Here is a 25736-nt window from a genome sequence, read left to right on the forward strand (position 1 = left end):
CGCTCATCCATCCTGAATGCCGTCGGCCACCCCTGCCCTGTCTTCATTTTCCCAGCAGCCAGCTCTCCTCTATGACAGGAACCACATTTGACCTTCTATCAGATTATGTGGATAGACAACTTAATTCTTCTACTGAAAGCAAGCTACCCATTCTGCAAGTACAAGAAGAAATAGTTCTGGTTACATTAAAACACCAAATTTATTGCATAATATTGAACTATATGCACACACATAGAAAATAAACATTTCATATAACTGTATCTTTTTTTTAATCTTGTATTATAAAGACTGAAAAACTACCAATTGGAATAAGTTTTAAAAACAGAAAAAGCAAAAATCTACAGTCCTTCATTGAGATTTGATGCTGTCTCATGGTTCATAAATACTTCATTTTATATAAATAAGTCTTCTCTCTAGTGACTAGGAATTTAAAGTTAGGCGGACATGGATTCTTTGCTCATATAGAATTTTCTTATCTCATGAAGAAGGTTCGGCATGTCGTGGTTTTTTTTAAATACATATATTTGCTTCAAACATAATCCCTAAAATCCCATTGTAAACAAACATTTCAAATGCAATAAACAAAAGTCCCATAATAAAGAATAGCCTTGCTGCTGACTATCCTTAAGTCTTAGCAATTAGGGAGGGGGGGTGGAAATCTGAGTAGAAATATTTGCAATTTAAATAGAAATAAAAACTAAAATAGACTGCATGCATCTACTAGAAGGAAAGGAAGGGAGCATTAAGTTAGGTAACAGAATGTGAAGAAAAGTAGCAGGTGGGGAGGAAAGACAAAGTGGTAGAGCTGGAAAGTGACAGTTATAGAAAGAGGCAAGAAATTTATTTTTTCTACTTTTCTAAGAGAAAATATTCCTTAAAAAATTAATGCGACTTGCTCCAAAAGCAACATGATGGAAGAGGATGGGGACCTGTTACCTCATCTTTTTGTCAGAAGGGCTTGGAGGAGCAACCAGACAAAATTCGGCTCAGCTGCAAAGCTAAGCAGCTTTGCACAGTTTTGAGGAGGGCCGGGAACAGGCAGAGCCACAGGAAGACAGTTAGGCCCTCAAGAACTTAAAAAAAAAGGCATGTTTGTTAAAGGCTCCCATAAATTCTCAAGAGTTCTGCCGAGTCATGGACCCAGACTCAGCTTGTCGGGCTTGGGAATTTCTGAAGTAGTCCTTTCCCCCTCAGTCCTGAGGGTTGGGCTAAAACAAGCCAGGGGCATTTCCAAGGCTGCAGAGAAAGGAGATGCTCTACATGTGCAGGAGAGAAAGGACAGGCCAGTCAAATCATTCTTGCAGAGGAATGAGAAGTCAGAAGAAGGACAGTGAAGTGTTAGGAGGAAAGACCGGGGCTGAGAGAGATTTGGGAAACTGTTTAAAAATCTACTGCCATTTTATCCAGTAGAGTGCAACGTAGTCACGAGTGCAAGGAACACTGGGGAGTCTGGTTCAGGTTCGGGATTCAAAAGTTCCAACCTGCTGTACAGTAAAAAAAATAGAACTCACTCCCTATGATTTCCTGTATGGGCCTCACTGTGGCTGTTGAGGAAGGAAGGGAAATCCGGGGCAAGCTGGGGTTCTCAGGCCAAACTGAACCCCTCGTAGTTGTCCAGAGCCTGAGTTAGCCGTGCCCGCAGGACCTCTTTGCTGCTATACTTAGGGAGGTCAAGAAGGTTGTAGCACGTGTGGGCCACAGGCAGGTACTCCTCTCCGCTGGCTGTGGACTGGATGACGATCTGCAGGCTGGCCATGCCATAGATGGGAATGCGATCACTGCCCGTCAGGAACACTGTGGAGAAGGACAAGGGGAATTACCAGCCACGCAAATGAGCTCTCGGTGGCCCTGGGAAGTACCGAAGGGAAGGAGTGACACCCTGTGGCTCATGTGAGAAGTGCAACCACTTTTATGTGTGATGTTTATTAATATTAAATACGTGCACTCTTACAGAGCAGGAGATTGACTTTCAAATTCTGTTCTTTTGGTTTCATATGGACTTAGAAGTCTATACTTTTCATTGGCTAATTTCAGACCCTAATTATTACTGACACAAAGAATGCACCCAGTAAAAAAATGCCCTCACATAAAAAATGACCTTGGACCTAGTCTGTCATACAGAGTGAAGCATGTCAGAAAGAGAAACAAATATCATGTATTAATGCACATATGTGGTATCTGGAAAAATGGTAGAGACAAGCTTAATTCCAAGGCAGGGATAGAGATGCAGAGGATGGCCATGTGGCTATGGGGGTAAGGGTGGGGGAAGGTGGGACGAACTGCGAGATCAGCATTGACACATTTACCATGTGTAAAACAGACAGCTAGCGGGAGCCTGCTATACAGCACAGGGCACTCAGCTCAGGGCTCTGTGATGACCCAGGGGGGTGGGGTAGGGGTGGGAGGCAGGTACAAGAGGGAGGCAATATACGTATACATATATAGCTGGTTCACTGTTGTACAGCAGAAACCAATATACCCTTGTAAAGTGATAATATTCCAATAAAAATTTTTAAAAAATCATCCTTCCTTTAAAATGGCCTCCATCAAATGTGTGTTCTCATAAATGTTATCAGTCTCCACAAAATCAAAGAGGAAGGGGATTGCTGCCAGAGGAAAAGAGCTGACCTCAGGGAAACCAGGAAGATGATGACTGATAAGTCTATGTGGCCTCAGGGTCTCCTCTCCCCTCAAGTGTCTGCTTTTCTACCCCCTTTGCTGGTGAATTTCCATTTGGGATCTGTTTGCTTGCCTTTCCCTTAAACCAGGAGATCTGACACCGGCAGTATATGAGACATTTCACTCTTGCGACACATTGCGACTTAGGAAAAAGAGACCAACCCTTCTGTCTTTCCCAGTTTTCCAGCACCAGATAACCTTTGTTGAACTGCTAGAAAATCTACAATGATGTCATTAGTTAAGGAGCACTTTCAAATAACCTGCCACTACCTGAGGCTGTGATATATATAAACATATATAAACATTTAATAAAGACAATAGATATAATCTAATAAAGTCTAATATTATTAAGACTATATATAGATTTATGAAAGTCTAAAGGTCTCTGAACAGGAAAATGTCTTATTTAAAGGAAACCCCCAGACCAAGAGCAGGCTCTTCTTGATTGTCACAGCTCATCACAGCACTACAGGTTCCACTGGCAAATCTTATCCTATCACCTGACTCACATGCCACTGTTTCTCAAGAGCCCATGTAACCGGGCAGAGGGGAAGCAGGGATTTTCTTTAAAGAATTCTTCTGTAAGATCTCCACTTCCTCTCATCTTTACTCCCTGTGAGCAGTAGAATCTAGGGGTAAATCTTGCGTTAATACTAATATATCCTTATTCTTATAAAGCAAAAGAGACTGCCTTTCAAATTGTTTTTAAATTTTATACTATTCACTGGCTAATTTATGACCCTGATTACAGAATGACACAAAGATTTCTACTATTTTTAAGAGGCTCAGTTTGTTATGTAAACTAGACTTGATTCTCCTTTCTGAATGTATTACCATTCTCAAATGTCATCCAGCCAGTCACAAAGGACCATTTATTGTCTGATTTCATTTATATGAAATGTCTAGCACAGGGGAATCCATAGAGACAGTCCATAGAGACAGCAGATTAGTAAGAGGTAGGAAGCTCGGAGAAAATTGGGAATGATTGCTAATGGATATACTGTTTCTTCTCGGGGTGATATACATGTTCTAAAATTGATAGTTTCACAACTGTGAGTATACTAAAAACCACTGAATTGTACACTTTAACTTATTTAGTATGTGTGTGTGAATTAAATCTCAATAAAGCTATTATAATTTACATCTGCCCAGTTACACTTAGAGTGGACACTCTAATATTTTTAAAAGGCTAGAGAAATAAAGGAGGTTAATCCAAACAATTTGATTTCATCAATGTAATACTTCAAGGAATCACATATAAAATACCTAGTATTTCTAGAGCAAAAAAAAAAAAAAAAAATCAGTGAAATGCTTTTCTTCCTTTGGTTCAACCCATCCTATTAAGCAACAAATAAAGATTAACAACTTCTACTGTGCCTGAGATATCACTAAGACAAAAAGTGTAAATATATTTCCTTACTTAGCCTTTCCCTGGAGAAGGAAATGGCAAGCCACTCCAGTATTCTTGCCTGGAAAATCCTATGGACAGAGGAGTCTGGTAGGCTATATAGTTCATGGGATCACAAAGAGTCAGACATAGCTAAATGTGGACAAATATCGTATGGACATAATTGATACTTACACAGAAACTTCTTCTTCTTTTCCAGTGGGAACTCATGAAATGTTTCCCAAAATAGTTTCACGGTGGGATGTGTGGCTGAGTAATCACCCTTGTAGATGGCAGTCTGCCCAAAAAAGACAAAAAGAAAAAAAATTATCTTCCGGAAGCAGAAAATTACAAGTGGACATCTGTATACCATCTGCAGTAAGAAATAAACACTGAGATGAAGGAGACCCCCAAATCCAGTTAATCACAGATCACTTAGAAAAAGACCACGGTCCGGGTGTTCCTGCCCAGGCCGCTGCTACTCACTCAGAAGTAAAAGACTGCATCTTTCAGGCTTACCTCTTCCAGTTCCTCCCAGTTGTAGCTGCTGTTCCCCACCATCATGGCCCTCAGTTCTGAAGGCTGGAAGAGCTCTAGCACTTTGCCACCACACACCTTTAAGAAGCCGCTGGAGAAAGCTGTGTACCACTCATGAATTGAGATTTGGAAGACATAATTCACATAAGCGTCCACAAATTCCTGCCTGCCAGACCAAAGAAACAGAATACATTTAGCCCAAGGATCTGTAGAATTTTTCAAGTTCCCCTTCTACACTGAGGTTGAGAGATGAAAACTCCTCACCAAATTCTCTCAGCAGGAGGCATTCTATAGCACCCTGTAGGTTACCACGAAGCCCTAGGATTTCAACTGTGACTCAGGTGATCTGGGGGTAGGGGAGACAGGAAGGAAGGGGAGGGCGGAAGGGAGGTGGAACCATAACATTTTTATTTTTCCTGAGGTGCTCCAGTTTTCATCTTGTTTATGGTCCTACATAATTTAGTTCAGAAAAGACTTTTTCTGCTTAAAAGTCTAAGATGATGGTTCTAGACTACTACTTTTCTTTTCAGAAATTAACAAAGCTAAGCCCACCTACATTTGTATCCTCCCCTACTTTAAAGGTAATTTCCTAAAGCCTCACTCTAAATCCCTTAATCACCTCTGGAAAGAACTGTCTTATACAATGGCTCTATCTCACTAAGGATCATTCAAATACTAATCAAGACAATGCTGTGCTGTGCTTAGTCACTCAGCAGGTCCAACTCTTTGGGACTGTAACCCTCCAGGCTCCTCTGTCCACGGGGGTTCTCCAGGCGAGAATACTGGAGTGGGTTACCATACCTTTCACCAGGGTATCGTCCCAACCCAGGGATCAAACCCAGGTTTCTCACACTGCAGGAGGATTCTTTACCATCTGAGCCACCAAGGAAGCCAGATTAAGACAATAGCTTCCTACAAGCCTGACTCACAGCAAGCTGGCTTCCTGGGCTGTTTATTGTAGGTAAGGAGTTAGTTTTCTGGGCAGGCTTCTGCAGGCTGCAAGTCAGAGTTCTGATTTGGTTTGTTTTTTTGGCCGTTTGTGATCTTTTCTTTTAGCCATTAAAAAAAAAAAACTGAAATACAGTTAATTTTGAATGTTGTGTTAGTTTCAGGTATACATAAAGATGTTACAGAAAAACTCAAACTTTTGGCCAACCCAATATATAGTAGCGTGTATGTTTTCCCCAGACTCCTAATTTATCTTTCCCCCACCATCCCCTTTGGTAACCATAAGTTTGTTTTCTATGCCTGTGAGTCTATTTCCTTTTTATAAATAAGTTCATTTATATCATTGTTTTAGACTCCACATATAAGTGATATCATATGATATTTGTCTTTCTCTGTCAGAGTTCTCATATTTTTATATATGGTCTGGCCATTGTCTGCATGTATATTCCACCTCTGACTAGTGAGGATGTGAACTGTGAACTGAGGCATAAACACCTGGGAGAAAAAGTTGCCAATATCTAGAAAGGCTGAAAATGTTAACACCCTTTAACCCAGCTACCGAACTACCAGGTGGTATCCCAGAGGGACTCTTCACATAACGCACAAGAAGACAAGTACAGGGGTGTTCACTGCAACATTTTCTTATAATACAGAGAATTTGGAGTAACAAAATTAAATACCCAGTAATATGAGAATGGCGAAGAAAAACCAAGTCATATGATGGCAACCATAAAGCATAATAGCACTCTAATGGGATTGTGCATGCTTGCTAAGTCGCTTCAGTCATGTCCAACTTTTTGCGACCCCATGGACTGTAGCCCATCAGGTTCCTCTGTCCACAGGATTTCTCCAGGCAACAATACTGGAGTGGGTTGCCATACCCTCTCCAGGGGATCTTCCCAAGCCAGGGATCTTCCTGAGCCCCGTCTCTTACATCTCCTGCATTGGCAGGCAGGTTCTTTACCATTAGCACCACCTGGGAAGCCAGGTTAATAGAATCAATTAAATCTATAATTATCCAAAGGAACAGAATCTCCAGAACAATGCTGAGTGAAAACCAAGTTTCTGAATGTTAACTACAATAAAATAGCACTTAGCACTTGCCTTAGTTGTTTTTTAACACTTAAAACATTTCTATCTATAGAGCCAGACAGTGGCTTTGCCACTTACGGCTAATGATCTTTGGGCAAGTTATTTAATCTCTCTGTGCCTCATTCTTTTCATCAGTAAAATGGGGAGAATAAGAGAACGTAACTAATTGGACTATTATAAAAATTAAATGAGTTAATAAATGTAAAGTTTTTAGAACTGGGGCTGCTTTGTAAATGTTAGTGATTATTATATTGTTTATGGCTAGGAGATTTTGTTTAGGAGTATGAAATATATAATGTATATGTAAAATAGGGCTTCCCTGGTGGCTCAGAGGTTAAAGCGTCTGCCTCTGATGCGGGAGACCCGGGTTCGATCCCTGGGTTGGGAAGATCCCCTGGAGAAGGAAATGGTAACCCACTCCAGTATTCTTGCCTAGAGAATCCCATGGACAGAGAAGCCTGGTAGGCTACATAGGTCCACGGGCTCGCAAAGAGTCAACACGACTGAGCGACTTCACTTTCTATATGTAAAATATGTTTAATAAAAGCATTAATGTAAAAAGATTTTTGTCTTAAAACACACATTATAAAAATATAAAAACAGGAAAGAATATGCATAAAATCCATAAGGAGGGTGAGAAGAGAGGAGTAGGATTAAGAGGATGTACAGCAAGAATGTCAGTGGTTTCAGGAATTCTTTTTTTAAAAAAATCTGAAGCATATACTATCTGTGTTTACTGTGGATCATAGATACAAAGATGTCTATTAGTTTTGTGCTTTTCTGTATTTATGTCTTTCTCTAAAAATTAAAAAAACTGATACTATGAAGATAGATACTTGCCATGTCTCCTTTTCTGTGACACTACACTTCACAGAACTACAATTTGAACGTCTTATGTTTCCTCCAGGCAGATCCAGTCACCAAAAACTAAACTATCTACACCAATAACTGTTGTGTGAGCCCTAACAGTTGATTTTTTTCCCCCGTTTTGGAATGCAAGCGCTTTTACTGTGAAAGCATCTACTTCAAAGATAGCTACATAGAATAAACACATTGCCGGCACATAACCAGAAAACATGAACAGCCAGGCTGCCTATCCCACTGAAGTTCCTTTGGTTCAAAGATTTTGGCTGATTTTGATAACTGACCATTTGGGCCACTTGCTTTTTTCTCCTCCCACACATTAAATTCCTCCGCTTATGTTTTAAATTTATAAATAAAGAATAAGCCCAGAAGGGACTTCCACGGTGGTCCGATGGCTTGAACTCTTCACTCCCACTGCAGGGGGCGTGGGTTCGACCCCTGGTCAGGGAACTAGATCCCACATGTTGCAACTAACAGTTTGCATGCTGCAACTAAAAGTCCCATGTGCCACATCTAACACCCAGCACAGCAAAATATATATTTTTGAAAATAATTTTTTTTGAAGTATGAGCCCATGAAACCCTAGGCCCTCACTGCCAACCTCAATGAAAGTAGAACCCCAGACTCTAACTCACACTCATTTTCTCTGCACCAGCCCCAACACAACCTTATTATGTGGCCCCAGTAGGCTATGCAATTTCCAGGTCTTGAAGTAATAAACTTTTTTCCCCCAAAGTGTCCTGATAATTATTTCCAAAGGGCATTTTGCAGTCATAATCATAACCACAAGGGCTGGTTCAATCACAACACTGGTTACTGACAGGCCGAGACCAGCACAAAACACTGACAATAGGTGGTATCATACAGTGGATGGTGGAGTAGACAGGGGTGCAGATCCAGAGTCTGCCATGTCCTTTATCTAGCTACTAAGCTGCTCTTCTCTCATCTTTAAAACAGGGTTAATGTTCAGGTTTTAAAATAAAAGCCACTAATGTAAAAATAGTGTACATCTTAACTACAGATGCTGAAAGTTCTCACAATGCAGACGATGTACTGCTTTCCTGACAAAGACAAAGCCTGTAAAACAAAGAATGTGGCCTGCCTTCCAGTTCTACAAGTATCAGGTCATAAGCCAATGCAATCACTGAAAGGAATGAAAGAAAGTCAAAGTTGCTCAGTCGTGTCCGACTCTTTGCGACCCGGTGGACTATACAGTCCATGAAATTCTCTAAGCCAGAATACTGGAATGGGTAGCCTTTCCCTTCTCCAGGAGATCTTCCCAACCCAGGGATTGAACCCAGGTCTCCTGCATTGCAGGCAGATTCTTTACCAGCTGAGCCACAAGAGAAGACCAAGAATACTGGCGTGGGTAGCCTATCCCTTCTCCAGGGGATTTCCCGACCCAGGAATCAAACCGGGGTCTCCTGCATTGCAGGCGGATTCTTTACTAACTGAGCTATCAGGGAAGCCCTATACTAAAGGATAAAAAAACAAGATTAAATATTCTGTGTTTTTTGGTCCCAAGATAGTTATGATACATGTCAGGAAGAATTTCAGTGACACCAGATTCTTGTTTCTTCCTATACATAAATAAGCACTAAAATCACTTACTCGAGATACTTGATTCTTTTGTGATTAGAAATCTTTCACCAAGATCTATGTTTGACTATATGTATTTCCCAGTCAAAAAAAAAAAAAAAAAGAAAGAAAAAAAATTACATATATTGGCTCTTTGTCTACCTCTTAGGAGCAGTTCCTCAGAACTATCTAGGTTCTGTCTCACAGGCTATAGTACTAAGTAAGGCCCCTGAGGGGCTTATAGTCAAAGCTATGGTTTTTCCAGCAGTCATGCACAGATGTGAGTGGGCCATAAAGAAGGTTGAGCATAAAGGCTGAGTGGACCATAAAGAAGAACTGACGCTTTTAAATGTGCTTCTACCAAAGACTCTTAAAGAGCCCCCTGAACAGCAAGATCAAACCAGCCAATCCTAAAGGAAATCAACCTGGACTATTCATTGGAAGAACTGTTGCTAAAGCTGAAACTCCAATACTTTGGCCACCTGATGCAAAGAGCCTACTCATTGGAAAAAACCCTAATGCTGGTAAAGATTGAAAGCAAAAGGAGAAAGGGGTAGCAGAGGATAATAAGATGATTAGATAGCATCACCAACTCAATGGACATGAATTCGGGCAATTCTGGGAGACAGTGAAGGACAGAGGAGCCTGGGGTGCTGCAGTCCACCAGGTCGCAAAGAGTTGGACCCAGTTTAGCCACTGAACAGCAAGAACAAAGGCCCCTGAATAAATTCAAAAATCGTATCTCTCATACTGTGCATTTTTTATTTCAGTAAGCAGTTGCAGAAACCATGAATGGACCCAGTGCAGACTTTTCTACTTCATCTGAACCCTTCAAGGCACTAGCAAGGGCCCTTGTGCCTGTCCACCTTCCTGGTGAGTCTACAGGAATTCGGCTGAGTGTCTCCTGTCTTGGTTGACAATCTTGAGTTTTATTCGGCAGTATGTAAGAAAGGTACCCGACTTTTCATTTGTAAGATACTGAGAAAGTGCCCAGTGGTGATTAGCTAGGAGGTGATCTTATGTCTTTCCTCAAATAATCTACCTTAACAGGATTTCCTGGATAAAAGTGAAGACACCAGATGAGAGCCTTCAGCTCCAAAGATAAGGGACACAGCTCTTCCTGGCCAGTTACAACTTTCTCAGGCAACTGAGGAAATTGAGTTGTGGCAGAGGCAAGTCCTCATACTGTACAGCAGTCCCTAGGGAAACCCACTCATTAATTTATAAATTCATTAATCCAGAGACACATATATAAAAATTGGCCATTCAGTGCTCAGAGCATCCACACCAGTTTTAGACTGCCAGCAGGAGAAAACAAGACACACAGAGGAGCTGAAATGACTCTAGGGTGACACTTAGAAGAATTACGCCCATAAACCACACACTGGCCCGCCACAGTTTTCAACAGTGATTTTACTCTGATAAACCCACTTTAAAATGAGAAAGAGCCTCCCAAACAGAAGAAAATAGGGTGTCAGATGACCCCTGACTAATACCCCAAATAGGTTTACATATGTACAGAACTTATACTTGTAAGTACTTAATTAGGAACTAAGGAAATCCTCTCTGAAATGGCCAAGGTGCAGCTCTTTCTGACATTCCAAAACCAGTTTCTGCATAAGCAGTTAGAGAAATGTTAGGGTGCATGTATCTTTGTGAGTTATGGTTTTCTCTGATATATACCCAGGAATGGGGTTGCTGGATCATATGATAGCTCTGTTTTTGTTGTTTTAAAGAACCTCTGTACTCCTTCTCTTTCTCGCTTTTGAACCTCTCTTTAGGACAAATTACTCTCTTTTCCCTTAACAGAATGCATTTCTGTTCCTTATAGCTTGTTTTTTTTTTCCCTTGCATACAAAGATGTTTCTCTTATTAATTTTATTAGTTTCAATTACATATATTAACTAGAATTCCTAACTCTTAAAAACTTAATTTCTAGTGAAAACTAAGAAATAAGCAGTTTTAAACTTTTAGCATTCTGTAGACTGACAAACTTATGAATACTGTTCGTAATTTGTTTAAAAAAAAGTGCTTTCTTATAGAAAATGTCTCAATGTGGTGCCAAGCACATTTAGTAATAGTCCTGAATATCTTTATTTTCTCTGTAAAAGGAAATCTGTGTTCAGTAATTAATGTTTCAGTATCTAATTTTATTTTGGAATGATTTAGATATTCAACGTAAGTGTCCACTGACAGAATAGATAAAAGATGTGATACACACACACACACACACACACACAATGGAATACTACTTAGTCATCAAAAGAATGAAATGCCGTTTGCAGCAACACGGATGGACCCAGAGATTGTCATACTAAGTATTCAGACAAAGAAAATATGATATTGCTTATGCGTGGAATCTAAAAACATGGCACAAATTAACTTATTTACAAAACAGAAACTGAGTCAGACATACAGAAAACAAACTTATGGTTACCAGTGGGAGGATAAATTGGGAGACTGGGATTGACATATAAACACTACATAAAATAGGTAACTATTAACAATAAGGACCTCCTGTACAGCACAGGAAACTCTACTCAGTACTCTACAATGACCTACATGAATACGGAATCTAAAAAAGACTGCATATATGTATAACTGACTCACTTTGCTGTACAGCAGAAACTAATACAACTTTGTAAATCAACTACACTCCAATACCATTTTTCAAAGAAAAAGAGAGAGACAAAGTATAGGAAAAAAATCTCAAAGTAAAAAACGAAGTCTTAGAATGATGTAAAAAGAAACAGAGAAAAGAGTTTTGTGTGTGGTCTGGACTGGCTAAGATAAGAATAAACTTAGCTGCGTAAATGAATTACAATGTTAAAGGTAAGATGGTGCAGAACTAGAATTTGGTTCCCTGTTAAGAGGACAAAGTTTTCTTGGAGTTTTGGTATGATTTTGATAACAGATTTTGAAGTTTTTTTTACTTAAGTAATCTGTTGTAAATTTCTATATGTGCCTTTGAATCTTTGTCACTTCGGTTAAGTGGTAAGTATTGTTTCACAGTGACCTATAATTCTATTTGACCAAGAGTTTTATAAACTCTTGATATCTTTGACAAAATTCCTCATATTGATTTCTAAATGAAGTTCTTTTGACCTGTAGATAACTTTGGGACGCTCCAGAGGGCCCCTGAAACATCTTTGAGAGAAATATTAAACCAACTGGGCTTATTTGATATGTTAAATTACATGGCTAGTGTAATCAAATGAAAATAAATAAAATTTAATATTGTAATAGTGTATAAAAATGCCCAAATTTCCTTGACAAGTGCATTGTAGTCAGGTCTTTAACTGCTTTTTGAAAGTCTTCTGTCATCAATATACAATTACTCTTTTACTCTGATGCTTTTACAAAAATGCTTTATCTCCAGGTAGACTTACAGAAAGGATTTTTTGACAATCACAGGTTTCTGGTAACTTTCAGATCATACTGCCTAACTGGGTAAGAAATTAAAGAACATGAATTGAAAACCTGATGGCTTCATAAAACTGTAAACAGAGGATCAAGAATTAGTAACATGAGACTGAATGAACTGATGAGGATGGCTGTAACTTTTAAGTCTCTGAAAAATTATTACTGATTCTTTTTAATGTTTTGTTTTCCCAGATTTGAGAAAACTTTTTTCTATTTCCTCTTAAGCTAATTATGATTTATAGCAGTTTGGTAAATTATACCTTTGTAAGCAGAATTGAAATATTTATCACTTCTCTGATTTCTCCAGAATTTGGAAACTCCTGGTGAGTATTCTTATTTTCATGGCAATATAATTATTTGCACAATTTCAATAAGAATCTGTTCTCTTTATAACAGGAGACAATTGGAAACACTAGCTATATTACCATAACTTTGGATGGGATGTCATATTTGAGACTATACAAAAATCAGACATGGCCAGACAACTTCAAAGATCTGAGGTGGACTTAATGAAACCATAAAGCCCCTTTGAAAAACCACCTAGTACTTTGCTTATAGGATTCCTAGAAGCCTTATCAGGTGAGTAAGGGCGGCTACTTCTTGGCAGGTGCATGGATCTCAAGACTTTTTGTGGACCTGAAGAGGAGAGGAACCTGCCCAAATCTGTAGATTTTCCAGGCAGAATCTGATGCCTAGTCCTTGACATGGCTTTTCTAGCCTAAGGAACCTTTTAAATGTTCAATCTCAGATTCCTTATGAAGAGACTCAGCAAAAGCAATTTCAAAGAGCCTGTATGATCTTAATTTGGCCATAATTGGGAGAAATGAGGGTAATTTTAGAAAGAAAAAATTTATTTCAGTGAATATTAATTTCTAGTGTTCTTAACTGTTTTTGTGGTTTGTATTTACTGCCTAAGACTCAACTTCCTAGATGGCTCCTTGTTAATATGTTGTATTATTGTAAGACTTAATTGAATTATTAAAGTGACATTCTAAATTTATTTCTGAAGCTTACCACAGTAATCTATTTTTGCATGAAAATAGATGCCCCATGACCTACAACCAGGAGAATATATATTGGAAAGCCATCAATCAAAGGACTCTCTCCAACCTACATAAAAAGACCTCATCAGGTATTCATGACTAGCTTATACACAATGAAACTTAAGGGAAATGATCCTTGGGTTTACATTTCTTACTGAAAAAGAGCCCTGCACCAGACTGGTCTGTAGAGAGGGGCTCCTGACCTCAAAATCCCCTTGAAACAACACTCAGAGGAGAAACTACATCCACACCAGGCCGAGAAGATAGTATCAGGAGTAGACAGCTATATTAAAATGCCAGACCAGACCCATATGATCATTTATAGTGTTTTGTTGATTTCTTGGACCTTTGCATTCAAATCAAATGTTTTTTTTTTAATCATAAACAATAATCCTATACAATTTAAAAAATCAATCCAATTTTCAGACTTGTGGTCACTTATCTATATCCAGTACTTCTCACTCACTTTGGTGGATTTCTTATCTCCAAGGCTCTAACTGGATGACCCTTAGAAAAACTTGTTTTAGAAGAAAGAAGTTACAGGGCCACTAATGATATTACTAGATGGGAATTCCTCATTTGGCTAATCAATCATACTTTTTCTGACCCTGACCATAACATGAATTCCCTTTTAAAATTACTCAAGCTCAATCAGAACAATGAGCTAAATTTCAAAGAATGTAACTTCCCACTTATTAGAAAAGACCTTCCCTCAATTATGGGATGGATTTATATAGCTAACACTGGGCTACAGTCATTTAAGTTTAAAGGCCTGCCTATGTCGAGAACAATTAAATCATGTTAAAGATAACCAGTCAAATAACAATAGAAAATTAAGCTGAGTGCCTTATGAACAATGCCAACATATTATTTCCCTTAAGTACAGCAATTAGTATGGAACAGACTGGGTCAGCTGGCCAGAAATACTGACTTCCACCTAATGGAGCTCAGTGGCTCTGTGGCACTAATCTGGGGCCTTGGCTTCCGCCACAATGGATAGGAAGATGTATCCTAGGATTCTCGTGGGCTCAAGACCATGTTGTGTTCCAATTTAGATATGACTCCATCAAATTTACCACGTATACAAGCCTGATGGATCAAGAGATCTGTGTTTCACTGGTCTGACCACTTAGCAGCTATTTCTGTGCCTTTAGTAGGACTGGAAGATGTAACCACCCAGATCAAAGCCTTCACAAAATTCACCCAACAGGCCTTAAATGACAGTAATCAGGCTATGAGCTTATTGAATTATGAGATCTGTATGATGAAAAAAAGAGCAGCATTATAAAACACATGGCCCTCAATATCTTTATAGCATCTCAAAGAGGCAGGCTGCAATTCAAACTGAGTGCTGCCTCCTTATACCAGATGAATCCTCCAATATTACCCATTTAATGACTCACATGAAGAATCTGATTTCTGCCTTAAGTGACCTACTTCCTGGTCTTGGTGGTCTACTAAGGAGCTGGTTTCATTCTGGGAGCTCATGCACAAATCTCTACTGTGGTCTTATTAATGTTATTAACTGTATTACTTACATCCTGTATAAGGTGGTTGTTTCTTGCATTACCCAATGTTTCACAAGATTTTCGAGAAAACTAATGATGGCTCAACATCTTGAGGCAACTGATCATATATATATATATACACACATATACATATATATATACACACACACACATATATATATATTCCTATACAAGGGCTTCCCAGGTGGCTCAGTGGTAAAGAATCTACCTGCAATGCAGGAGATGCGAGTTTGATCTTTGAGTTAAGAAGATCCCCTGGAGAAGTAAACAGCAACCCACTCTAGTATTCTTGCCTGGAAAATTCCATGGAATAAAGAGCCTGGTGGGCTACAGTCCTTGGGCTGGCAAAAGCTGGCCACAACTCAGCAACTAACAACAACACTGCTGCTGCTGCTAAGTCGCTTCAGCTGTGTCCGACTCTGCCCGACCCCATAGACGGCAGCCCACCAGGCTCCCCCGTCCCTGGGATTCTCCAGGCAAGAACACTGGAGTGGGTTGCCATTTCCTTCTCCAATGCATAAAAGTAAAAAGTGAAAGTGAGGCCGCTCAGTCATGTCCGACTCTTAGTGACCCCATGGACTGCAACCTACCAGGCTCCTCCATCCATGGGATTTTCTAGGCAAGAGTACTGGAGTGGGGTGCCATTGCCTTCTCCGCTAACAACAGTCCTGTACAAATTTAACTATAATGATGCAACTCTAGATACAGGGGAAGGAACATCCTCGCCTGATCTAGGAATGAACTTTCTTAGCACTGTGGGACAAACTGGTCATGAAATGTCTCCTAAACCTTGGTTCAACCTATGATCTAAAGGGAGGTAGTGGTAAAACAAAGAATATTGCCTGGCATCCAGTTCTACAATGATCAAGTCATTTGCTATTACACTCACTGACCTACAGTACACACTGAAAGGAATTGAGGACAAAAAACAGAATGGAGCATTTTGTGTTTTGAATGTATGGACCTTTCAATAGTTTTGATACATACTTGAGGAAGAATTTCAATGGCCCCAGATTGTTTCATCTTCCCATATAAAGATAAGCACTTCTTTGATTATGATTAGCAGTAATCTTTCACTAAGATGTATGCCTGACTCCATGTATTTCCCAGCCAAAAAATTCATATATACTGGCTGCTCCCCTGCCCCTTTCGAGCAACTGCTCAGAGTTAGCTGACAAACTGTCTCCAGGGCTATAGTCCTCTGAAAGGTCCCTGAATAAAACCAGAACTCGCAGCTTTCATGTACTGCATTTTTTAATTCTGTCAACAGTTGGTAACATTTTTCTGGTACAACTATCTAAGAAAAGCACCATCAGCATGATTTTGCATTATAGCCTGCGATGGTTAATTTTATGTGTCAGTTTGGCTTAGCTATCATGCCCAGCTGTTGATCAAACATCACTCAAGATGTTGCTGGGAAGGAATTTTTTGGATGTGATTCACTTTTAGACTTTGAGTAAAGCAGATTAGTTTTCATAATGTGGATAGCCTCATCCTGTCAGCTGAAGGCTCTAAAAGACTAAAGTTCTCCAAAGAAGGAATCTGGCCTCTAGACTGCCTTCTGACTCAAGACTGTCATATCAACGCCTGCCAGAATTTTCAGCCTAATCCTGCTCTGAAGGTTTCTGATTTGCCAGACCCACAATCACACACACAGATTCCTTAAAATCAATTTGTATCTTTATGTGCGTGTGTGTGTATGTTATTAGTTCTCTTTGTCTGGAGAACCCCAAGACAGATTTAGGTACCAGAAAGTGGGGTACTACAATAGCACATACCTAAAAATGTAAAAGCGACTTTGGAATCGGGTAATAAGTAGAGGCTGGAAGGCTTTTGAAGGCATGATAGAAAAAGCCTAGTTTGCCTTGAAGAAACTATTGATAGAAATAAGGACCTTAAAGAAGATTCCAGTGAAGGCTCGGAAAGAAAAGAGGAGAGCTACAGTGAAAGCTTCTACTGTCTTAGAAAATACATATAAATCATAAACAGAATATTGATAGAAATATGGATGTTAAAGCACTCTGGTAAAGTCCCAGACGGAGATGAAGAACACATTATTTTTTTGAAACTGGAAACAGGCAATCTTGTTATAAAGTGGCAGAGAACTTGGCCAAATCATGTTCTAATGTTTTATAGAAGGTAGGAATTGTAAGTGATAAACTTGGTTACTTAGTGGATGGCATTTCTGAGCAAGATATTAAAGGTGTGACCTGGTTTCTTCTTGCTGCTTATAGTAAAATGCAAGAGGAAAGAGATAAAGAGGGAATTATTAAGCGAAAAAGAAATATAACTGGAAAGTTTGGAAATCCTCAGCCTATCCAGATAGCATGCTCTGAAAACAAGGCCAAGGATGTGGCTGAACAATGGTCTGCTAAAGAGATCAGGCATGTGACTTATGGATCCAGTCAACCATCGCCGCAGAAGCCAGGGGTAAAGATGTGGCTATCCAGAAGAGATCTGTGGAGGCCTCTCTTGTCTGATGGCATGGACCCCCATGAATTGCCTGGGAGGCCAATAAGTTTTACGAGAATTTTATATAAGCAGGAACACTGCCAGCTTGCACTGAAGGGGCAGAGATGGTTTAAAAAAAGAAAGAAAGACCGCCAGAATTCCACAGGTGTGAAATGAGCCAATAGAATTAACTGGCTGCGAACAGAAGAGCACAGAACCAAAGAGAATTACTAGAATCCACTTGCCTCAACTAAAGATCCCACATGCCACAACTAAGACCTGGCTCAGTCAAATAAATGCATAAGTATTCTAAAAAATCTAATGAACAATGTGATGTGAAGAACTGAATCAATTATAAGTACTTGAATACACACTATCTCAGTGATACTTAAGACTACCCTTTGAGTAAATTTTATGGTATGAGAATTGTGGCCTAATAAAAACAAATACACAAAAACCCAAGAAAAAACATTTTGAAGTTGATGTTATCATTATTCCAATCTGAGAACTGAATTCAAGACAAACAACTAGTAAGTGGGCAGGGGCAAAAAGTGAAGCCAGATGTCTGAATACAGACTTGTGCTCCCAACCACTTCACCAAAGTGCCGTCCCATCATCCACCTTCCTTATTTTTCCCCCAATGTGACAGGTGTGTGAGAAATTACAATAAGCAGAGATAAGGACTTGATGGTATGACAGCTCATCTTGCTACTCCCAACTATGTGTTACTGGCAGCCCCAATAATACGCTAGAGTCCATCAAGCCCACAAAATGAGACAACTCTTAATAACAAGAGTTAAAACTTTTAAACACATAATTCTTAAAAAGCAGGTACTATATGCATTGCAAACTGTTTTCAGAGTCTGAGTCCAAGGGTCTCTTACAATGCTTGCAAACCAATTCTGAAATAAACATAGAAAGTCAAAGGAACTAGAAGAGCAAAATAATTTTGAGAAAGAACAGAGTTAACCAACTTGCAGTACCTAATTTCATGACTTACACAGTTACCAAGTGTGGTACTGGTGAAAGGACACATAAATCAATGCAACAGAAAGTCCAGAAATGGATCAACATGTATATGGACAACTGTGCTGTGCTGAGTCGCTCAGTCGTGTCTGACTCTTTGTAACCCGTGGACTGTAGCCCACCAGGCTCCTCTGTCCATGGGGATTCTCCAGGCAAGAATACTAGAGTGGGTTGCCATCCCCTCCTCCAGGGGACCTTCCCAACCCAGGAATCAAACTGGGGTATCTTGCCCTGCAGGTGATTCTTTATCAGCTGAACTACAGGGCGGCCCTCATATGGACAATTGCTTTTTGCCAAATTGAATGAGCAATTCCGTGAATAAAGGATAGTATTTTCAAGAAATGGTACCATATCAACAGAAGATTAATATGTAAAAGGTATATATCCCTATAGTAGTAGTAATGTTGGTTACTCAGCCGTGTCCTACTCTTTACGATCCCATAGACTGTAGCCCACCAGGCTCCTCTGTCCATGGAATTCTCCAGGCAAGAATACTGGAGTGGGTAGCCATTCCCTTCTCCAGGGGATCTTCCTGACCCAGGGATCGAACCCGAGTCTCTCAAACTGCAGGCAGATTCTTTACTGTCTGAGTCACCAGAGAAGCCCATATACCTCACAACTTATTTAAAAATTAAATCAATTGGACCAGAGTCTAAATGTGAAAATTTAAGCTGTAAAACTTCTGGAAGGAAACTAAGACCAAATCTTTATGGCCTTGAATTTGGCAAAGATTTCTTAAATATGACACCAAAAGCATAATCTACTATGAAAAGATTGATAAATGGATTTATCAAAATTTTAAGACACTATTACAAAAATGAAAGACAAATCACAGACCAAAGAGCATATTTAAAAAACACATATCTTACATAAGACTTGTACCCAGGATATATAAAAAACATTAGAAAAGTAGTAAGATAACAAAAAATTCAATTTAGAAAATAAGCAAAAGATCTGAACAGACATTTTATCAAAGAAGATATATGAATGACACATAAGCACACTAAAAGATGATGTCATTAATCATTATGGACCCACATACAGCTCTTAGATTAGGGGACAAAACTCAACAATATGAAATGGTGAGGATGTGGAGCAACTGCCACTCTCAGATATCGCCAGTGTAAAAGCAAAATAGTATAGCCACTGTGGAAAACATTGTGGAAACTTCCTATAAAATTAAACCTACACTTACCATATGACCTAGCAATTCCACTTCTAGGTATTCACTCAAGAGAAATAAAAACCTTTATTCACATAGAATCTGTTGATGCATGTTCACAGCAGCATTATTCATAATCACAAAGAACTGGAAATAACTCAAATGGGATACTAGTCAGCAAATAAAAAGGAACAGACTACTAATATACATTGCCACCGATGAATCGCCAATCCATTATGCTGAGAGAAAAAGGCCAGACTCAAAAGGCTACACACCTATTCCACTTACACGACATTCTGGGGACTACAGAGACAGATCACAGACCAGTGGTTGCCAGGGTTGACAGTAAGGGAAAGAACGTGAGGGTATTTGAAGAAGATGAGGTCACTGTTCTACAATTCCATTAACGTAGTGTTTACATGACTCTATGTGTTTGTCAAAGTACCCTAAAAAGGGCAAAATTTGTTGTACATGAACTATATCTCAATACAGCCTTTAAAAAAAAAAAAGAGTAGCCTTGAGGTAGGTGGGAGCTGGGACCCTTTGCTGCAGTGCTTGTATCTGGACAAATCTCTCCTCAAACAACAAAATAGGAAGTAACAAGGACTAAAAATAGCTGCATGCACAGGCTCTCTCAGCAATTTATGAACAAGATACAAAAAGACGGAAAATCCAACTTCCGGGAGCCAACTTGAGGGGCCGGGAGCAAAAGCAGGGTATCAGAAGCAAAAGAAGGGTATTTCACATGCCCCCTGCACACAGTACCACCAAGGGGGTGGGCAGACCACCTAAGCCCCACCCCCTGGCCTGAACCCATCCCTCCCCCACCCTTACCCCATATAAGAAATCTGCTTCCCAGTGCCAGCCCCTCTATCCTCACAGGAGGTAAACAAGGAAGTTACTTGTTTTAGCTCCCTTCTGCTGGCAGCAAGAGTCCCAAAAAAGCCTTGCTTGAATTTATCATCTAGTCTCTTATCAATTTCCATTTATTAAGGAGTCCAAGAACCCTGGTCAGTAAAGCCTAGCTTAACACTAAGTTTAAAGATTTTTTAAGATGGGAACATAAAAATCCTAAAAGATGGGTACACCCTGGTTGTTTCAAGTAATTCAAGTTAGACAGACTGAGTAAAGTCTGAGTTTACTTTCGTCTTTTTAAAGTGTGTCATAGCTTCTATATTACAGGAGTTTGAAGGCCTGGCTTCTGTCCCTGATTCTGCCAATCAGGTGATACATATTGTAAAACAGCATTTCACTTCTCTTTTCTTCACCTAAGTTCCTTATTTTTTAAAATGAGAAAATACAGTCTTAACCTCACAGTAGCTGTACCTATCAAAAGATGGTATATGGAACATTCAGGTGATGTATTAAATATGTATAGCATCAGCCAACTAAATACAGATACATTATTACACCAAATTCAGAGTTAGGATCGAAATTTCAACCTTAACCAAAAAATCTCATCATTATGAATGGTAACAGGGAAGCAGAAACTAAATAATCTGAGAGATAATTAAGAAAGTAAAATAAATAATAGGAACTACAAGTACAAAAAAAACTAAGATATTTTCTACTGGGGCTATATTGAACCTTTTGTAAAGTTTCTTTGGGGAAGGGCACAAAGATGTCCTCTAAGAGTATATTATTGCAGGTTATCTTTGAGTAATAAAGGCAATTTAACTATTTTGTAAACAAAATATCAAGTTCTTGCCAAGCGTCAGCACTAAATGCTTTGCATATTATTAACTAACATTTACAAGACCCAAAAAGACACACCAAATGTACTTGGGCAGTTAATTTCCTTACACTCATGTGTTTTATGTAAATACTTCGGCAAGTCCCAATGGGGAAAAAAGCATTTGTGTTAAGTAATGCTTAATTTGAAAACATTCCTGAACAAGTCCTACATCGTCTGGCTTCCATACCTAAAATAATGTGCTCTTACCCTTATTAAAGAAGCTCTCACTTTGATTTAATAAACAGGAAACTAAAATGTCTACTCATTTGACTGTTAGAAAACAAGAGATTAGTATTCGACAGTTTTTTTAATCGTTCTCATACAAATCACCAGTTAGACCCTCGGAGCAGATGCTGAACCATGTCCTGGGGACAACGCCTGTGTGTACGTGTGTGACGGTCCATCCCTAGCAAACGACACTGTTAAACACGTGCCTCAGCCCGGATAAGGCAGGGGGCCCCTTACCCCGGGCCTCCAGCATTAGAAGGCTTTGCTTTCTTTGGCCTTCCTCCAGCTTTATTCCTCCCCACAGGACAAGGCTATTGAGGAGCCTTCTGGAATATTCCAGGATACCCAGGGTTTCATACATTTCCTGGTCAAATGGCTCCGAAACTGCTTCCAGGGTCCGCCTAACTTAAAGAAGACCGTGCTACCGGCGTACGTGCCACTAGGTTGAGAGAGGGGCAAGAGGGGCTGCTGAGGGTGGGACGAGGGGAGAAAGGGCTGAAAACCGTACAGTTCCGCCACAGGTCCCTAAGGGGGTGGAGTGGAGGCAGATCCCCCCAGGCCTCTACTCTCTGGCAAGGACTTCAGTGAAATCTGAGGTGACCAAAGCCGAGTCCCCAAGAGTAAGCTCGACATGCCAACGCCAGCTACAGAGAGATGGAGACAAATGCCAAGACAGCTATACTGGCAGATGTATATAAGCACCTGCGTGAGCTAGACGAGCCAAGCGGCAAAGGCTAAGCCCGTCCACACAGTTCGTGAAAAATTGCCGCGGACACCTGCCGCCACCCCCAGCTCCTCTCTACTGGGGGAGGGATTTGCGCAGGCAGATGTGGGGGTAAGCAGGGTAGCTAGGAAACGGGTCCTGACGTTGCCTGCAGTGCGGGGGAGAGCAGGGTAGCAACAGGAGGCTGCTGGTGCGGTTCGAGGGCCCCACCATCAGCTGATTATGCGGAGCCAGTCAAGGGCCCGCAGGGGGAAAGGGCGGGGCCGCGCGACGTCACCGTCGCGGCCGACGTCAGCGCCTCTTGCCGCTTGCCGCAGCCGCAGGATCGCTGTGGTGCAGCTCGGGTGCAGGTCTCTGTGGGAGCCACCTAGACCTCTGCGCTGCTCCTCGAACATGGCTGACTCGCAGAACCAGCGCTCTGCGGAGCGGAGCCAGGCAGCGGCGGCAGCAGCAGCAGCAGCGGACGCGGCTGCGGCAGCGGAGGAGGTAATGGCGGAAGGCGGTGCGCAGGGGGGAGATTCTGACAGCGCGTCCGGCGACTCCGACGGTGCGGTCGGTCAGATGGCTGAGGAGCCCCAGACCCCTGCAGAGAATGCACCAAAGCCTAGAAATGACTTTATCGAGAGCCTGCCTAACTCGGTGAAATGCCGAGTCCTGGCTCTCAAAAAGCTGCAGAAGCGATGCGATAAGATAGAAGCCAAATTTGACAAGGAATTCCAGGCTCTGGAGAAAAAGTATAACGATATCTATAAGCCCTTACTTGCTAAGATCCAAGAGCTCACCGGTGAGATGGAGGGGTGTGCATGGACCTTAGAGGGTGATGAGGAGGATGATGATGATGACGAGTACGAGGATGAGGAGGAGGGCGAGGAGGAGGACGAGGAGGAAGAAGAGCCTGCAGCAGAGGCTGCCGCGACCGTTGCCGCCAAAGATGAGGGTCCCTACTCTGCAGTGCCTGATGACGCCAAGAAATAAGCGGGGGCAGAGTGCGCAGAGGAGAATGACGACGCAGATTTAAAACCCCGATTACTATTATTTTGTACACACTGGTGGACTTGAACGGCTCAGGTTTTGGACCAAAGTACAGTAGGAATCAATTCTGACATTCCTAAAACACTATGAAATTGACGCAATCAGATTATGCCCAGCACGTCTCAAATTTGATTTCCAATTTGAACACAAATATACCAACAGGTGTTGAAAATGAGTTAAATTTAAAATGATTTTTCATGATCTCTTCTGTGAGGACTGGAGTTGAGACTTACTAAGGGTATCAAGTAGATGTGAATTAAAGAACGTCACTTTGAAAATCCTTTCATCACGGTATCATCGCACTAGGCACGGAATACCCAAGCCGAGATCGAACGTGTTCTCAGTGCCAAATTCTTCAATTTCGTTAGTTTTGCATTTTTCCAGCGCAGCAGCAGCAGAACTCAAGACAGATCTCATCTTTAAGACTTTGTTTTTGTAACATCAGCTTTACACTTCAGAGGAGAGAGATGAGAGGAAGGAAGCCGGTGCTGGAGATCATGACAATACTGTTAATGAGGCTCAGAAAACTGCCACTTCAGATTCTAAAGACTGTTCTGAATATTTGGTTCCGAGAAGGAGGGTGTATGACCTGTACAATATTGTCAACGTATGTGTTCATTATTACAGTCTCGTGTTTATGTATTTTCTTGGTAATGTCTATTTACAAAGCTGTAAAACAAATCCCAATTGTTTGAGTATTAAATCCCTTTATCAAGTATTTTAGAAGTATTAATTTACTTGAAAAAAATGTAGAATTCTAGTAAAGTCTGTAAAGCATGTGTATCCAATGTTATGTACTTTGAATTGTGTGATGTCTTTTTGTCTTGTAGCTTTTAGAATGTAGCTGTGAAAATTATCAGAACTCTTCACTGAAGCTAATATTTGGGAAAAAATATATACTTGAAGAACCAATCCAACTGTGTGTCCCCATCCTCAGAAGTAGAAAGGGTTTAAGTTTGCTTGTGTTAGCTGTGCCTTCGTTATTTTGCTATGTAAATGTGACATATTAATATAAAATGGTGCATAATCCAATTTTACCGCTTGGGAACAGATTGGCATACAGCAAAGGATTTTAAGGAGGACACATTTAATGTAAAGACTCTTAGCTTCTTTGTGGGTTTTGAACTCTGTAATCTATAAGGAAATTTAAGCATAAAGTTGTTTATCACTGTGGTGTTAATAAAACAATATTTTCAAAAAACAAAAGGACTCATTTTCTGACTGCCTGGAATGAAATCCCAGATCTGCCTCTTATTAACAATGAATCCCGAGCAATTCAGTTAATCTGTGTTTAGTTTCTCCTTATCTATAAAAGGGGATAGTAACAGTTCCTTCCTCACAGGTTATTATGGAGAACAAGCTAGTTAATTTACATAAAGCTCATAGACCAGCATCTGACATTAAATGCTCAAAGTACTTCAGCTGTTGTTAATATTGTTATTATATAAAAGATAAAAGAGGAAGATTTGAAATTCTGTCCTCTCGTAAGTTACAAAAGGGGAGAAAATACATTATATTCTTATGATTTTTTTCATTATATCCTTATGATTTTATTGTTTAAGAATGTGGCCTTTCATTCATAAACAAGTAAATTCAATAAAAGGTCTTCTTTCCTCAATATAAAAATGAGTTTGATTTCCTCCCAGAAAGAATAAAAGACATTATGCATATAAAGGCTATTTCAACTTTATATCTGGACATTCTAAATTAAGTATAAAATTGAAAGTGAAAAAAAAAAAAAAGGAAAGTGACTCCCCCCAAATTTTAAACACACAGATGTGGTTTTTTTTCATTTCCCTTAAGGGTTAAAATTATTCCAAAGTAACATTAGACAGATTTACCTTAGGAAATGGAAGGAAGCTCTGACCTGTTGCTAATTGCAATAGTTGAGTAAAACCTTAATGTAACAATCTTCCTTAGCATCAAGACAACAAAAAGAGAAAATCAAAATAATTTATTATAGAAGAAGTAAATGATAATCATACCCATCTGGAACAGAAGCAAAAAAAAAAAAACTAAAAATTCAATATTCATTTTTTATCCCTAGGAATAAAAGACTTGTTTTTCTAGGTCCTACAAAAACAAAAATGAGTGAAACAAATAAGGTATGTAATTAGTGGGGAAAATAAAAAATTTTGGAAGGGATGTGATTTTATATAGAAAGCCCAAGAGAATCAGTTGAAAGCTATCACATTCACTAAGTTTGAGGAACTGATCAGTTACCAGATAAATATATAAAAACCATTAATTATTTCTAGGCACTTTAATAATGGTAAAAATACATGCAAATGGCTCTCA

General features: G+C 39.9%; 2 protein-coding genes and 1 non-coding gene across 3 annotated transcripts in view; 2 read left to right on the forward strand and 1 right to left on the reverse strand.

Annotated features, from left to right (window-relative positions):
• Positions 1-180: 180 nt before the first annotated feature.
• HERC3 (HECT and RLD domain containing E3 ubiquitin protein ligase 3) overlaps positions 181-25736 on the reverse strand; it is a 136247-nt gene continuing 110691 nt past the window's right edge. The window contains exons 24-26 of the mRNA XM_069593725.1: positions 4586-4769; positions 4262-4364; positions 181-1794 (exon numbers count right to left, since the gene is read on the reverse strand). Coding sequence (XP_069449826.1) covers positions 1586-1794; positions 4262-4364; positions 4586-4769 — 496 coding nt within the window. The 3' untranslated portion in view covers positions 181-1585. The remainder of the gene's footprint in view (positions 1795-4261; positions 4365-4585; positions 4770-25736) is intronic.
• Positions 6960-7031, forward strand: TRNAQ-CUG (transfer RNA glutamine (anticodon CUG)). The gene has a single exon. It is a non-coding gene; the product is annotated as a tRNA-Gln (tRNA).
• NAP1L5 (nucleosome assembly protein 1 like 5) lies at positions 22338-24644 on the forward strand. The gene has a single exon (XM_069593728.1). It carries the CDS (start codon positions 22629-22631, stop codon positions 23379-23381), a length of 753 nt encoding a protein of 250 aa, XP_069449829.1. The 5' UTR covers positions 22338-22628; the 3' UTR covers positions 23382-24644.

This window comes from Ovis canadensis, chromosome 6, assembly GCF_042477335.2.
Source record: "Ovis canadensis isolate MfBH-ARS-UI-01 breed Bighorn chromosome 6, ARS-UI_OviCan_v2, whole genome shotgun sequence".
Lineage (NCBI taxonomy): Eukaryota > Metazoa > Chordata > Mammalia > Artiodactyla > Bovidae > Ovis > Ovis canadensis.